Source organism: Ambystoma mexicanum, chromosome 1q (assembly GCF_040938575.1).
Source record: "Ambystoma mexicanum isolate Mex_15411 chromosome 1q, UKY_AmexF1_1, whole genome shotgun sequence".
NCBI lineage: Eukaryota > Metazoa > Chordata > Amphibia > Caudata > Ambystomatidae > Ambystoma > Ambystoma mexicanum.
This window is the reverse complement of record NC_090922.1, coordinates 642378536-642392149: the sequence shown is the minus strand read 5'-3', so window position 1 is coordinate 642392149 and position 13614 is coordinate 642378536. Positions and strand designations below refer to the sequence as shown.

General features: G+C 46.9%; 1 protein-coding gene across 1 annotated transcript in view; it reads right to left on the bottom strand.

The window, feature by feature from the left end:
• The window catches only part of KIF14 (kinesin family member 14), a 1355767-nt gene that overhangs the window by 321841 nt on the left and 1020312 nt on the right, over window positions 1-13614 (bottom strand). The window contains exon 22 of the mRNA XM_069641230.1: window positions 12506-12603. Within this exon, the coding sequence (XP_069497331.1) occupies window positions 12506-12603 (98 nt within the window). The remainder of the gene's footprint in view (window positions 1-12505; window positions 12604-13614) is intronic.

Sequence of the window (13614 nt, the reverse complement as noted above, 5' to 3'; positions counted from 1 at the left end):
ACCATGTCTCACCTAAGGGTGCCTCATCCCCACTTCCCAAGTCTCCTCAGCCAGGTGATTCTCCCTGGCATATCCACCCGCAGGGTCAGGATTCAAAAGCGATGGCCTTTCCCTGGCCACCCGAGAGGAGGATACATGGGGTAAAGAAGTGAGGATGAACTCAGGTTCCTCACATAGCCCAGTTTGCCGAGTATGGACATTCAGTCTGCCTCAGGTTACTGGGGAAAGGAAACAGACTCTGAGTCAATGGATTGCGCCATCAGCACCAAATTATATCATCGGGGTGGAGACTTTGCGCTGCTCGTCTGAGGAGGATGTAACCGGAAGTAGGTATGCACAGCAAGGTTTCACCCAGAAGTGGTCCACCACGTGAAATCTTATGTACATGAACGTAAAGGGAAGACTTATCTCTTGAATCAATAATTGCTATTGTTCTAAAGAAGGCTGGAAGTGTGCCGGAAAGCCCATTTAGTGCCTTTCTATGTCTTGGGGTTGAGCATCTAACAGATTTAACAAACTGGTTTTGATGGTGGAGGGGGTTTGTGGGTTGGGAATTGTGAGAAGCCTGAAGGTGTCTCATCCGCTAGTTCCCGGGGATCTGTCATCCAGGTGGCCAGGACATGGCCATTACTATTGGATCCAGTTCCTGGGGTGGACAAGTGCGGGAGGATCGCCTGGCTGGGGGTCATCGGGGAGTGGAAGTGGGACACCGAATGGTGAAACGCGGTATCCCCTTCCTTGTGACACCTTTTTTCGCCATCCAGCCCTGTAAGATACTTAGAAACTCTACCCCCACCCCACTTTTCCAACACAAACACTTTCTCACAGCGTGAACGACAACAGAATAATACCAGAGCTGTTTAGCTGCCATGTACCAACACAAGGGACAGGCAGAGCCAGGCAATTGCTGAAACTGTACACACCCACATGCCCTTTTCTCTTCCCCATAGGGATAAAAGCTGGAGCACAAGAGCACACTCCGAGCCGGGTCAAACGCACGAGGAAGCAGCTATTCCAGGACGACAGTTCAAACGGAGCAGAAAGGCGGTGAGACCTCAAAGGACGTCTAGGAGGGAGCTGCCTTACCATTTTCAACCCAGACCCACAAAGCCTCCAATGAAAGAAACATGAGACCGGGAATCGCAACTAGAGAATGGTGTGACAAATGTCAGCAGTACACAGAACCCTCCCGCACCGATAGCGGGGTGGGGAGACATGGTTGCCACTGTGGTGCCATCCTTGAATCCAGCAGCAAAGCAACTGCCAACGAGTTCAGCACAACCGGTGAGTCGGAAGAACCCGATAGTCGATCTGACTGTGTTAGGCTCAAGGTTGCAGTGGAAACATTAAGATAAATAGACATGGGTCTTTTGTGAACAAACTTGGTACCAGAGAGAGTGATACAGCACTAGGTGGACACTCTTTCGAAGGTCTCTGGCTGGTACCCCTCTCCTGAACAAACACTGTGTTGAACATTGTGAGTAAAGAAACTACGAGTACCAAGAGGCCATAGGGAAGGCCGGCATAAGTGGTTAAGGTGGTAAAGCCAAACCTTTGTACAATCGAAAGTCCTCAACACATTGAAAACATTTTGACTATTGTGAAACAGGCATTTGTGCTGGGGTGAAGGGAATGCCACGCCGTGCGAACTGTGATTGTGTGAAACGCGCGCTTGCCGTAGGCTAACAGAGTGACCCAGTGAGACGAGATCGCTCTTCAGAAGTCTGTTTAAATTGGCAAGTGCTCTGGGAGATTGACGCTGAAGGAAGGATATGAACCCGGCTGAGGGGGATCCAAGGGTGAAGGGTAATCACCTGACGTGAAGGTTAACAGAAGGAACTTTTGTTTTGTTGTTTTGGCATAACAGGCCCTCTGAAGCAAGAGACTTTGCATGAGAAGAGACTCGGGCACAGAAGGCCCTGATTTGAGGAAAGGAGCTGTAAGCTTGTGCCAGAGAAGCCCAGGAGTGTGCTGTTCTCGAGAGTCCCGCCTTGTACCGTGCTAAAAACAAGGGGAAGAGAGACCCCGGCCTAAGCTCTTGACTAATCATTTTGTGAACACTTTTCTTATGAACATTATCCCAGACTATTTTGTAACACAGCGGTAAGGATTGGCAATAGGTTTCTTAGTACAGGCCCTTTTATTTGACTAGACTCCACTTGGACAGCATTATTATTTGATGGTCGTACCTTGATAAGGCGTTTATCTCACCCATTTTCCAGTTTAATAAATACCCCTGAACTGTGATAACGGTCTACTTTTATTTGTTTGTATCGCGTTGTGAGCTCGCAAGCATCAGTGCGCCAACATGAAAACGCAAAGACCACAAAAACAGGCAAGTCACAGGACAACATAACTCATGTATCGAGTGTCATGAGATCATTTAACTGATTCCATGGGGCATTATCTGAAGAGATGGGTCTTGAGTTTATTTTGGAAACTGGTGTATTTCTCTTCCAGCCCGATTGGCAGGGGAAGATTATTCCACTTGATGGCAGCTTTGATGTGAAAGGCTTTGCCCAATCTGTTTGCTTTCTTGAACCTTGCTATCTCTATTTTGCCCTTTGAGTCTGATCTAAGCGTGCGTCCTGGCACATAGGCGTACAGTTTCCTTTTTAGGTAGACTAGGGCTTTCCCTTGAATGCATCTATGCGTCAGAGTGAAGGCCTTGAAAAGGATTCTATCCTCCAGGACTAACCAGTGCAAGTTCCTTCTATCTTCACTGATGTGCTCCTTTTTTGTTTTCCTTTCTATGATCCTTACCGCGCTATTCTGAATTATTTGGCACTTGGCAATGTGCCTCTTGTTTGCCCCTAACATGAGCGCATTACCATAGTCCAATCTGGACAGTATGGTTGCTCTTGCAATTGTGAAACAGTTTTCCTCACTCAGGTAGGGACAGAATGTCCCAAGGAGCCTGAGCTAATAGGAGCTGTTCTTGTTTAGTTGGAGAACCTGTGCTTCTGCGCTCAAGGACGCGTCTATATAAATCCGTAGTGGTTTTACTCTGTTGACCACCTTTATTTGGGATTCATTTATGAGAAAGGATTCATACAAGTTTGGCCCTAGACTGATTTGTATGGACGACCATTAACTCTGTCTTTTTTGCACTTAAGCACAGCCAATTGTTGTTCATGAAATTCTAAATTGATTTATAGAGTGCCTCCACCTTTGCGCTGTCCTGTGCATAGTCCCCACTCAGTTCAACCACCAGCTGGGTGTTGTTAGCGTAGTTCATGATAAAAGCTCCGATTTCATCTAGGACCACGCATAGGAACCTGATGTAAAGGTTGAAGAGCAGCAGTGATAGGCTTGCCCCTTGTCACACTCCACAACTAATGGTCTCTTCAAAGGAGAAGTTGTCACCCCAATGGACCTTGGACTTTCTGTCCGAGAGGAATGATGTTAGCCAACTAATTGCTTCTGTGGAGCTATTCGCGACCTTCAAGGGCAAGCTTAAGTTGATTATGATCTAAAAGATCAAACTCTGCACTGAGATCGAACAATATAAGAAGCCCAGCGCTCCCCATTTCCACTATGCTTAGCATATGTGATTGTATGTCCAGCATTGCAGTTTCAGACTGTGTGCCGCACGAAAATCTGGACTGCTGACCATGTAGAATGTCGTAAGCTTATACATATTTCTGAAGTTGGAAGGTGGCAATCTTGTCTATATCTTAAGAAGGAAATTGCAATTTGCAATAAGTCTTAAATTACCTGGATCTCTTTGATCTAGCTCCGTTTTTTTTTTTTGCTAACGGTGTAACAGTAACCGATTTAAAGCTTTCCGGGACATGTCCGTCACGAAAAGATGCATTCACCACCTGGCTGAGAAGAGGGGCAAAGTTGTTTTCGTTTTTGTAAATGAGTTTAGGCGGGGGGTGATGTTTTCGGTGCATGTGGTGGGTTTCATCGAGCTTAGGGTTTTTAGCATTTCCTCTGTGGTGATTTTTTTTAAGTGGAAAGGTTCCTGATGGCATGAGGTCGCAACTCCTAATGAGGGATCTATTTGACCCGATGACTCTTTTTGGGCCTTCCTTAGCAGGTCCCTGGCTCTTCACTTTTTCTGTGAAAGCCAATTGAACTTTATCACAGTCTTCCTGGGATGGAGAAAAGGAAGGACCCACGCTTTAGGCTTTTCGATTGCTTTAAGAATTTCAAACAGTCTACTAGTAGAATTTTCAGCTGTCTTTATTTGTTCATTGAAACAGTTTTTTGTGTGCGTCACAAATGCATTTTCTATAGGGACTTTCACTTTCTTTCCACCTTTCCTTCTTTTCCTGAGATGTGTTTTTTTGGCCATCTGTCCGCTCTTCTCCTTTTTTCCTTTTTTTGTGTCACTTAGGTGCTGTTGAACCATTGCTGATGGTTGTTGGGTCTTACTAACTTAGTTTAAGGGCTTTTAGTTCCACCATTTGTTTGGCATGCTGTAGGAAGTTTGCAGTTCGTCACACAAATCTTCCTCTTTAGATCCCCCTGTTTTCGCAATACATTTCTCTAGATGTACCGAGTCAATTTTTTTTATAGTTCCTATTACTGATTTTTATTGCCACATTCTCTTTGTTATTTCTCGTGAGAATTTTTATAGTCAATGAGAATATCACAGAGGAGTGGTCCAACCAGATGCAAGGTTTGGTTTCAAAACCATTGGTCTCCAGGTTTTTGGTAATAACCAAATCCAATTGATTGCTGTTTTTCATGGTGGGGTCCGAGTTCCTAACTCTGAAGTCGATGTTGTTTAGGATTTTCTCTAAGTAAATTGCCTCCTTATCCTTAGTGTTCCCATACCATCTATTAAAGTCTCCTAGTACCATTGTTGCGGTGTGTCACTTTCAAGGAATTTAATTGCTATGGGATATCTTCATTAAACTCCGAGATGAGAGACGGAGGCCTGTATAATAGTATGATACTTTTCTTTATCACAACCATCTGGGACAGCGATGGAGCACGTTGGCCCTATTGGTTCCTGCAGCCATGTCTCTGTGATGCAAGCAATGTTTATAGCTTCATCTGTGATTAAATCATGCACATCTTGCACATGTTTGTTTAATGATCGGGTATTTAGCAGGCAGACTAAGTTGTTTTGGATTTCCTTCATTATGTATCCTTAGGGTATTGTTAATTCTTACAGCCTCTGTCTGTCTTACTTTGATACCATGGGCCTCATTACACGGACGGCGGTAAGGGTTAACGGTCACCGTTAATGGCAACGGTGACCGTTAACCCTTACCGCCGTACTACGAGGTCCCTTTGCGGGTTGGAGGAATTAACGCCTGCTTCTTGCAGGCGTTAAAAACCAACCCGCTAAGGGACCTCGGAGCTAATTACGGCACCGCAAAATTGCGGTGCCGTAATTAGCGCCTTACCCATTCCCATAGAGCCCTATGGGGCAGAAATGGGAATGGGGAAGGGCAATGGCGGAAGGGGGATTTACCGCCCCTCCAACCTTGGAATGGGGCGGTAAATCCCCTTTCCGCCAAGGCGGTGCCGGTAATTTACCGGCATGGTCCAGGGTGCTAATAGCACCCTGGATTACCGCCTTCCGTGTAATGAGGCCCCATGTCTTTCTTACAGAATGGATTCATGCTTGGATTCTGTCAGATTGTTTGGCAAGATTAAATCTAGAAGAACAAGTTACTTCTTACCTTGTAACGTTCTTTCGACGGGATGTTCCTCCGACGTATTCCTCATCTTAGATATATCCTTCCAGCTCTGCTGGCCTCGGAAAATTTTTTCTCCAGAGGGCGCTGCGCGTCGACGTCCCTCGAGTCGATGACCTTCGACAGCCGCCGTATCAACGCTCGACGTCATCCTGCCTATAAAGGACGCGCGCAGCGTCCGTTGCTCAGTTCCGTTTTGTAGCCCACAGTATTACTGTCTGGACTAGACTAATCACCCTGAAGGAGCGTAAGCTGCAACAACAAGGGAAGTAGAACTGCGGGGATGGATGGGAGGGTCGATGAGGAGGAACATCCCGTCGAAAGAACGTTACAAGGTAAGAAGTAACTTGTTCTTCGAAGGGATTGTGTCCTCCGACGTATTCCTCATCTTAGATAGGCTCCCATAGCAGTATTCTATATTCGGAGGAGGGAGTACTGACTTCACGCTGTCTTCTATTGATGAATAGAATGCAGTACAGCCCTTCCAAACCTAGTCTCTTGACTAGAGGAGGAATCCAGATTGTAAAAACGTGTAAAGGTATGGACAGACGACCATGTAGCGGCCGCACATATGTCTTTAATCGGCACGCCTCTTTTGAGGGCCGATGAAGCTGCAATACCTCTGGTCGAATGAGCCCTAAGGTTTTGAGGGGGCTCTTTCCCTGCCAGTTTATAACATTCCAGAATGGCTAGAATGATCCATCTGGAAATGGTCTGCTTAGTTATTGGTAACCCCAGCTTGTGACCTGCGTAACCTACAAACAGCTGGTCTGCCTGTCTTATCCTGGCTAGTCTACTAATGTAAAAACTTAAAACCCTCCTAGGGTCTAGTCTGTGTAACCTCTCTTCCTCTTTCCCCGGGTGAGGAGGAGGATAGAAAGATGGTAGGGTAATCTTCTGAGAGATATGGAATTCAGAAACTACCTTTGGGAGGAAATTAGGCTTCACTTGCAGGACAACTTTGTCTTTGTGAAAGATTGTATGAGGGGGTTTACAAGAAAGAGCTTGTAATTCACTCACCCTTCTAGCAGATGTAAGTGCTATTAATAAAACAGTCTTAAGGGTAAGGAATCTTAACGAACAAGAATGGAGATGTTCGAAAGGTGTACCCATCAGGAAAGTTAGTACTAAGTTTAAATCCCATAGGGGAACTTGGAATGGTCTTGGGGGATAAACATTGGTTAACCCCTTTAGAAACTGTATTACCAAGGGTAATTTGAAATAGGATGGTTCCTCCGCAGTACGCTTAAAGATAGATAGCGCTGCGAGATAGCCCTTAATGGTGCCAACTTGAAGGCCTGAATTTGCCAAATATAGTAGGAAGGACAAAACCATTGGTGTACCACATGAAAATGGGTCGATATTCTGTTCTCTACACCAGCTGCAAAATCTGTTCCAACGGCAGCGGTATAAAGACTTTGTTGCTGGCCTCCTTGCCGAAAGCAACACCTCCATAACATCATCAGGGAGGTCCCAATCCTTGTACCTCAGCCGTTCAGAAGCCAAGCGTGAAGGTTGAGGGTTTTGATGTCTGGATGGAGAACCTGACCTCCCTTCTGTGAGAGTAGGTTCTCTCTGAGCGTAAGTCGAATTGGAGGGCAGATGGACAAGTCTAGAAGGTCCGGGTACCACGTTCTCCTGGCCCAATCCGGGGCAATTAGGATCATGGTTCGCCGGAATCTTCTCAACCTCCTGATCATTTGAGGAATGACAGGGACCGGTGGGAACGCGTACAGAAGCGGAAACTCCCAGTCCACTATGAACGCGTCTCCCAGAGCTCCTCTCGGAGGAAATTCCCTTGAGCAGAACAGGTCGCATTTCCTGTTTAGGCTGGTGGCGAACAGATCTACCTGAGGGGTTCCCCAAAGGGCGAAGATCTCTTGAAGGACTTCCTGAGCTAGCTCCCACTCGTGGGAGACTGTGTTCTGCCTGCTCAGAGCGTCCGCTGTCAAGTTCTTCTCTCCGGCTAGGTGAACTGCCGATAGAGAAATTCCTTCTTGGATTGCCCAAAACCAGAGCTGCATCACCTCTCTGCACAGGGGTAGTGATCCTACGCCTCCTCTTTTGTTGAGGTAATGCATGGCCACCGTGTTGTCCATCATTATCAGGACGTTTTTCCCTTGTAGAGCTGGCAGGAAAGCCTTCAACGCAAGTCTGATGGCTCTCAGCTCTAACAGGTTGATGTGTAGTCTGGACTCCGATGGAGACCAACGACCGCTGATGGTCAAGTCGTTGGCGTGGGCTCCCCACCCCGTGAGTGAGGCATCCGTGACTACTGTTATCTCCGGCCAGGGTTGCCAAAACTGTTCTCCTTTCAGAATGTTCTCCTGACAGGCCCACCACTGAAGGTCTCGAGCCACCCTGCCCGGAACCTGAAGAAGATCTGTCATTCTCCCTGAGAATTGTGACCACTGAGTCCTCAGTGCCCACTGGAGGGATCTCATTCTCAGGCGAGCCTCTGGCACAAGGAAAATGCAGGATGCCATGAGGCCTAGCAACCTCAAAAAGTCGAAGGCTGGGAGACGTTGGGCATGTTGGAACTTGGTAACCATCTGTAGAATATCTTGAGCCCTCACCTCTGGTGGCGAGGCTTTTCCCAGGGAAGTATCCAGGATCGCTCCTACGAACTGGAGTCTCTGCGATGGTATCATTTGAGACTTCTTTAAATTGAGGGAGAAGCCCAGTTTGTGAAGGGAGTAGCACACGTGATTTAGCTGGATCTGAGCTTGCTCCGGAGAAACAGCTCTGATCAGCCAATCGTCCAGGTAGGGGTAGACGTGAATCCCTTCCCTCCTTAGACTTGCAGCCACTACCGACATTAACTTGGTGAAGACCCTCGGGGCGGAGGTCAGCCCAAATGGCAGTACCCGAAATAGATAGTGAGAGTTGCCAATTGCGAACCTCAGGTATTTCCTGTGTTTGAGATGGATAGGCACATGGAAATAAGCGTCCTGAAGGTCCAGAGATACCAACCAGTCCTGAAACTGAAGGGCCTGGAGGATCTGAGAAAGAGTGACCATCTTGAATTTGTCTTTCCTGAGGAATTTGTTCAATTCTCGCAAGTCCAAGATGGGTCTCAGTCCTCCGTCTTTCTTCGGAATGAGAAAGTAAGGGGAGTACCAGCCCTTGTTCCTCTCCGCTACAGGTACCGGTTCTATGGCACCTTTCTCTAGCAGGTCCAAAATTTCCTGCAAGAGGAGCGGATCTGGAGCTTTCTGAGAGCTGATCCCCGGTGGATGACTCTGAGGTATACGTAGGAAAGGCAGGCAGTAACCTTGGGCGACTGTTTCCAATGCCCAAGCATCTGACGTGATAGCCTGCCATACCGTCAGATGTTGAGTCAACCTGCCTCCTACAGGTGTCCTGTGAGGGGAGTCCTCAGAGTGGTTTTGGGGCGGCTGATGCAGATGCCGATGGTAAAGAGGCACCTGCTGTTGCTGCGGCTTTAGAATATCTACCCCGTCCACCTCGGGTAGTTCTTCTTTGACCCCTTTGAACCGGTCGTCCTCTACCTCTTCCGAATGCGGTGTAGAAGCGAAAGGACTTGCCCCTCGCAGAGGTTCCTGTGGGACGAAAAGGAGTCTGACGGATTGCAGCTCCTAGGGATTTTGCTGCTGCTTTTGAAGTTTGCAGTTTCTCTAAACTGTCATCCGCCTTTTTCCCGAACAAAGAAGAGCCATCAAATGGCATGTTCAAGAGCCTGGCTTGCACATCTGGGGCAAAACCCGACTTTCTCAACCAAGCGAACCTCCTGGTTGATGTACTTGCCGCCATTGCTCTGCTGATACTGTCAGCCGAATCAATGCCCGTCTGGAGGGATTCGCACATAGCGTCTTTACCGTCCTGTATAATATTCAGGAACGCATCCCTTTCTTCTCCCTCCGGGATGCAGTCAGCCGCTGTAGAAGCACACTCCCAAAGTGTATGGCTGAACCTAGCAAGGGTGCAAGTAGCATTAACAGACTTTAACGCCATGCTACATGCTGAAAAGACTTTCTTTGCCATAGCATCATATTTTTTATCGTCCCTGTCCTGTGGGACTGTAGGATAAGCCGTCTTTACATCGGTAGAGGATGCTGCTTGTACCACCAGACTTTCTGGGGATGGATGTTTAGACAAGAACTCTGGGTCTGTGGAAGATACCCTGTACTTTGCAGACAGTTTTTTATTTACTGCTGGTATTACATCTGGGGTTTCCCAGTTTGTCATGATCTTTCTCTGAAGAGCTTTATGAAAAGGCACCACAGGATCCTCTTGTGGGCCTTTGTCAAGAATATCCGTGAGGTCATCTTGCTGGAAAGATTGTGAAGGTGTAGACCACCCCATGAACTCTGTAATCCTGGCCATTAAGGCTCTGTAGGGGGTTTCAGCATGCTCCCCCGGGTCTGGCTTAGCAAAATCCACCTCAGGGGAAGTGTCTAACTCACTTGCCTCATGTAAAGAATCATGAAGATCCTTTAATCTGCGCTCTTCAGAGGAAAATTCCTCTCTAACTGGGGTTACAGATCCCTGTAACTCAAATGTGTCTTGTTCAGACAAATCGCCCTCTTCTAAAATTGAGGATATAGTTCTTAATTGTTCTGAACTCATAAAGGGAGTAAATCCCATTTCCAAGGCAGAGGGGGCCGAACTTGTCATTATTGGCCTCGAAAACGTCGATGTCGTCGACACCGAAGGCTTCGAGCGCGGCGTCGAAAACAGAGGTGGAGGCCTCGAGGACCTCGACAGAATTGGAATTCTACTCGACAATATCGACTCCATCGACGTCGAGGGCCTGGGGATCGTCACTGGATGTGTGGTCACCGTGACTTTTCTCGGCGTCGACGCCGGTGTCGAGGCCGGCGTCGAGTCGACAGACCCGTGTGTCGAAGGTCCCTTCGACAACGGCGTCGAAGACATCGACCTCGACGGAACCTTCGTCGACGGCGTCGACGGAACCTTCGAGGAAGGTTTGGAGGTCATAGTCCTACTCGAGGGTTCGAGACGCGCTCGAGAGGTTTCTTTCGCCGGGTACTGCGACTCGCAGCGTTTTTGACCTTCGGGTCTTTCGACCAGAGCTTCGCTCTCGGCAGTCTTCGAGGGGGTCGAGGCCGCTTTCTCGAAGACGCTCATCATATTTTTTCTGAATTCCTCCCATTCAGCCCGGGAACTATGTTTCGTGGGGCAAGGGATTCTTTTTGGCGAAACAGAGGAAGAGGAAGACGGAGAAGGGGATCTTCGACGTCTCCTCTTCGAGTGCTTCGATCTCGAGGAGTGATGAGACCCACTCCGAGACCTGGAGCGCGAATGGTGACGAGGAGACGAATGTCTCGACTTCGTCGACGATGAAGAAGCTTTAAAAGTCTTACCTTTCTCCAGCTTCCCCCTATGCTCCTTCAGGGCCTTAGCTGTCATGGACATACAGTCCTCGCACTCCGAACAATGGTGTTCGGCTCCCAAGCACCACAGACAATTTCTGTGAGGATCGGTCAACGACATCTTTTTCCCACAATCTCGACATTTCTTGAAGCCGGATCGAGGAGTTGTCGGTTCCGACGAGGAAGCCATCGAGTACGGATCGAATAACTCGAGGTAAATAGGATTATCTGACTAAGAAACTGAGCAACGGTATTCCGAGGCACCGAGTAGCGCGGAAAAACGGAACTGAGCAACGGACGCTGCGCGCGGCCTTTATAGGCAGGATGACGTCGAGCGTCGATACGGCGGCTGTCGAAGGACATCGACTCGAGGGACGTCGATGCGCAGCGCCCTCTGGAGAAAAACATTTCCGAGGCCAGCAGAGCTGGAAGGATATATCTAAGATGAGGAATACGTCGGAGAACACAATCCCTTCGAATATACTTTTGCTCAATTCATTACATGAAATTAAACAATTCTTCTCCTTTTAGTCAACCGGTTGACATGCCAAGCTCATATTTTCATCACATTCAGAATTAAAGCTTCACATTTTTGGGAAAAACAGAACTTTCGAAAGGGAATGAGGTGACGACCGAAACAAAAAGTGAGGTTGAGCTATTCTAATATTTATAACGACTTGGGAAACTTGCCCTGCACACTCTTTGGGACAGCATTGACCAGTCACCCTGCCATCAAGGGGGCAATGGAAGGTGCCCCCTGAACATATCCTTACCAGCATCACTCTACATTCCAGTAAACTGACCGTCCACCCATTCACAGAATCAACAATTTCTTCTCCAGACAATGGCAGATAGCGAACGAGGCAACTGGATAAACATTTTATACTGTCCCCAGAAGTGACCTATCCAAAGGAATGCCCTAGCAGAGACAAACACACAATACAATTGTTGATCAAGAGCTTGAACACTGGAGGCAATTCTGCTAGGGTCAGCTAACTGAATGTGTATCCTGCAATGTAGCTGCTTTGAATGGAAACAAAAGTAGATGGCAGAGAAGAGGAGGAGAAATCTTGTGGAGAAATCTGGTGTACAAGCACATATTCCTACTGGACCTAGAAATAAAAGTGAATGAATTTGGAAGAGAAGCATGCAGATGTCAGGACTCAATGCACAGCCTGCTCATATAATAATCATGTGCTGGAAGATGGGATTGGCTATGCATGAAGCAAAGCATGTGCAAGAATTCCTAGTTGCTTTAACATTCCAGCTGTCACCTGTGCCAGAAAGGACATCCTAAACAGAGAAAAGTAGTGAGGAGGAGGAGGAGTGAGGGGCATACAACTATTATTGCATTTAATCTGTTGGAAGAGTGTTTCTCCTGTTTTGGAACAGTCTAATCCTCCATGTTAAAATGCACATTGACATTGTAACATGTATCAAGTTCAGATGACTATTAGTACTGATAACATCTTTAACATGATTAGTTACCTTCTTCTGGAAAATGTTGCATCTGATGAGGTTGTCAGGTCAGGTTCCCACTCATCAGCAGGATCATAAAATACATCATCATCTTTGTTGTCATTACTCTGGAGAGATATAGAATAGAGGGATTTAGAGACCCTAATAGTGTTTGATCATTTTCAAATGATTTTGTTAAAGTTGATGAATGATACAAGTCCTAAGAAATACAGAAAAATAGAAGATGCCAAATAAGCAGCCTTCTACAAAGGAAATAGCTCCTTTAATTATGTTACCATCCCAGCCTTAGATTTATGCATTACATAAATATTATCCAAAATAGAACACCCATTTTTTTTTATCCCCCAAGGCACTATGAGGAAGACCAGCATCTCCTTAATCCCAGGAATCGGGCCATTTTACTTACATTGAAGTAGGTTTTTGAAAGGCGCAAAGAGTAAATTTTAACGTCAGTACATTTGTTAGCCAAATAATTTGTTAAGTGACATTGATCAAACTGTTCCCATTTTGGCTGTACTAAATTAAGTGGCTGCTAACTCATGAACATAAACGTGCAAAACACAAAACTTATTTACCTATGGGAAATGTTCTTCTGGATGGATGTTACTCATATGGATTCCTCATCTATGATTTCTACCTCCCAGCGCAGAAACGTTGTTGCTGCCAGGGGAGCAGCATAGTAGCTCTGCCCAATGCCTCTACGTTGTCCATACCGGACAGGACATCGGGGCAAGTATTTATTGAGGCACTGTGTCCCATGACCTTAGTTCCATACTTTTTGTAGCACTTTGATGCTGAGGGACCGCAGAACCCAGGTGTACTAGCTAGCCTCCAAAAGTGCATCTAGGGAGGGCGATGAGGAATCCATGGGAGGAACATCCATCAGAAAGAACATTACAGAACGGTAACTCATTTTTTCTTCCAATGGACTCCTTCCTCCCACGGATTCCTCAACAATTATAGACTCCCATAACAAGTACTTTGATCTGGACGAGGGAAGAGAGCAAGGACAACACCTAAGTCCGAAAAATCAGAAGCATTGCTCTACCAAAGCAAGCATCTTATGAGAATCCAAGCAGTAATATTTTGCAAATATGTGCCTAAAAACCCACGTGGCC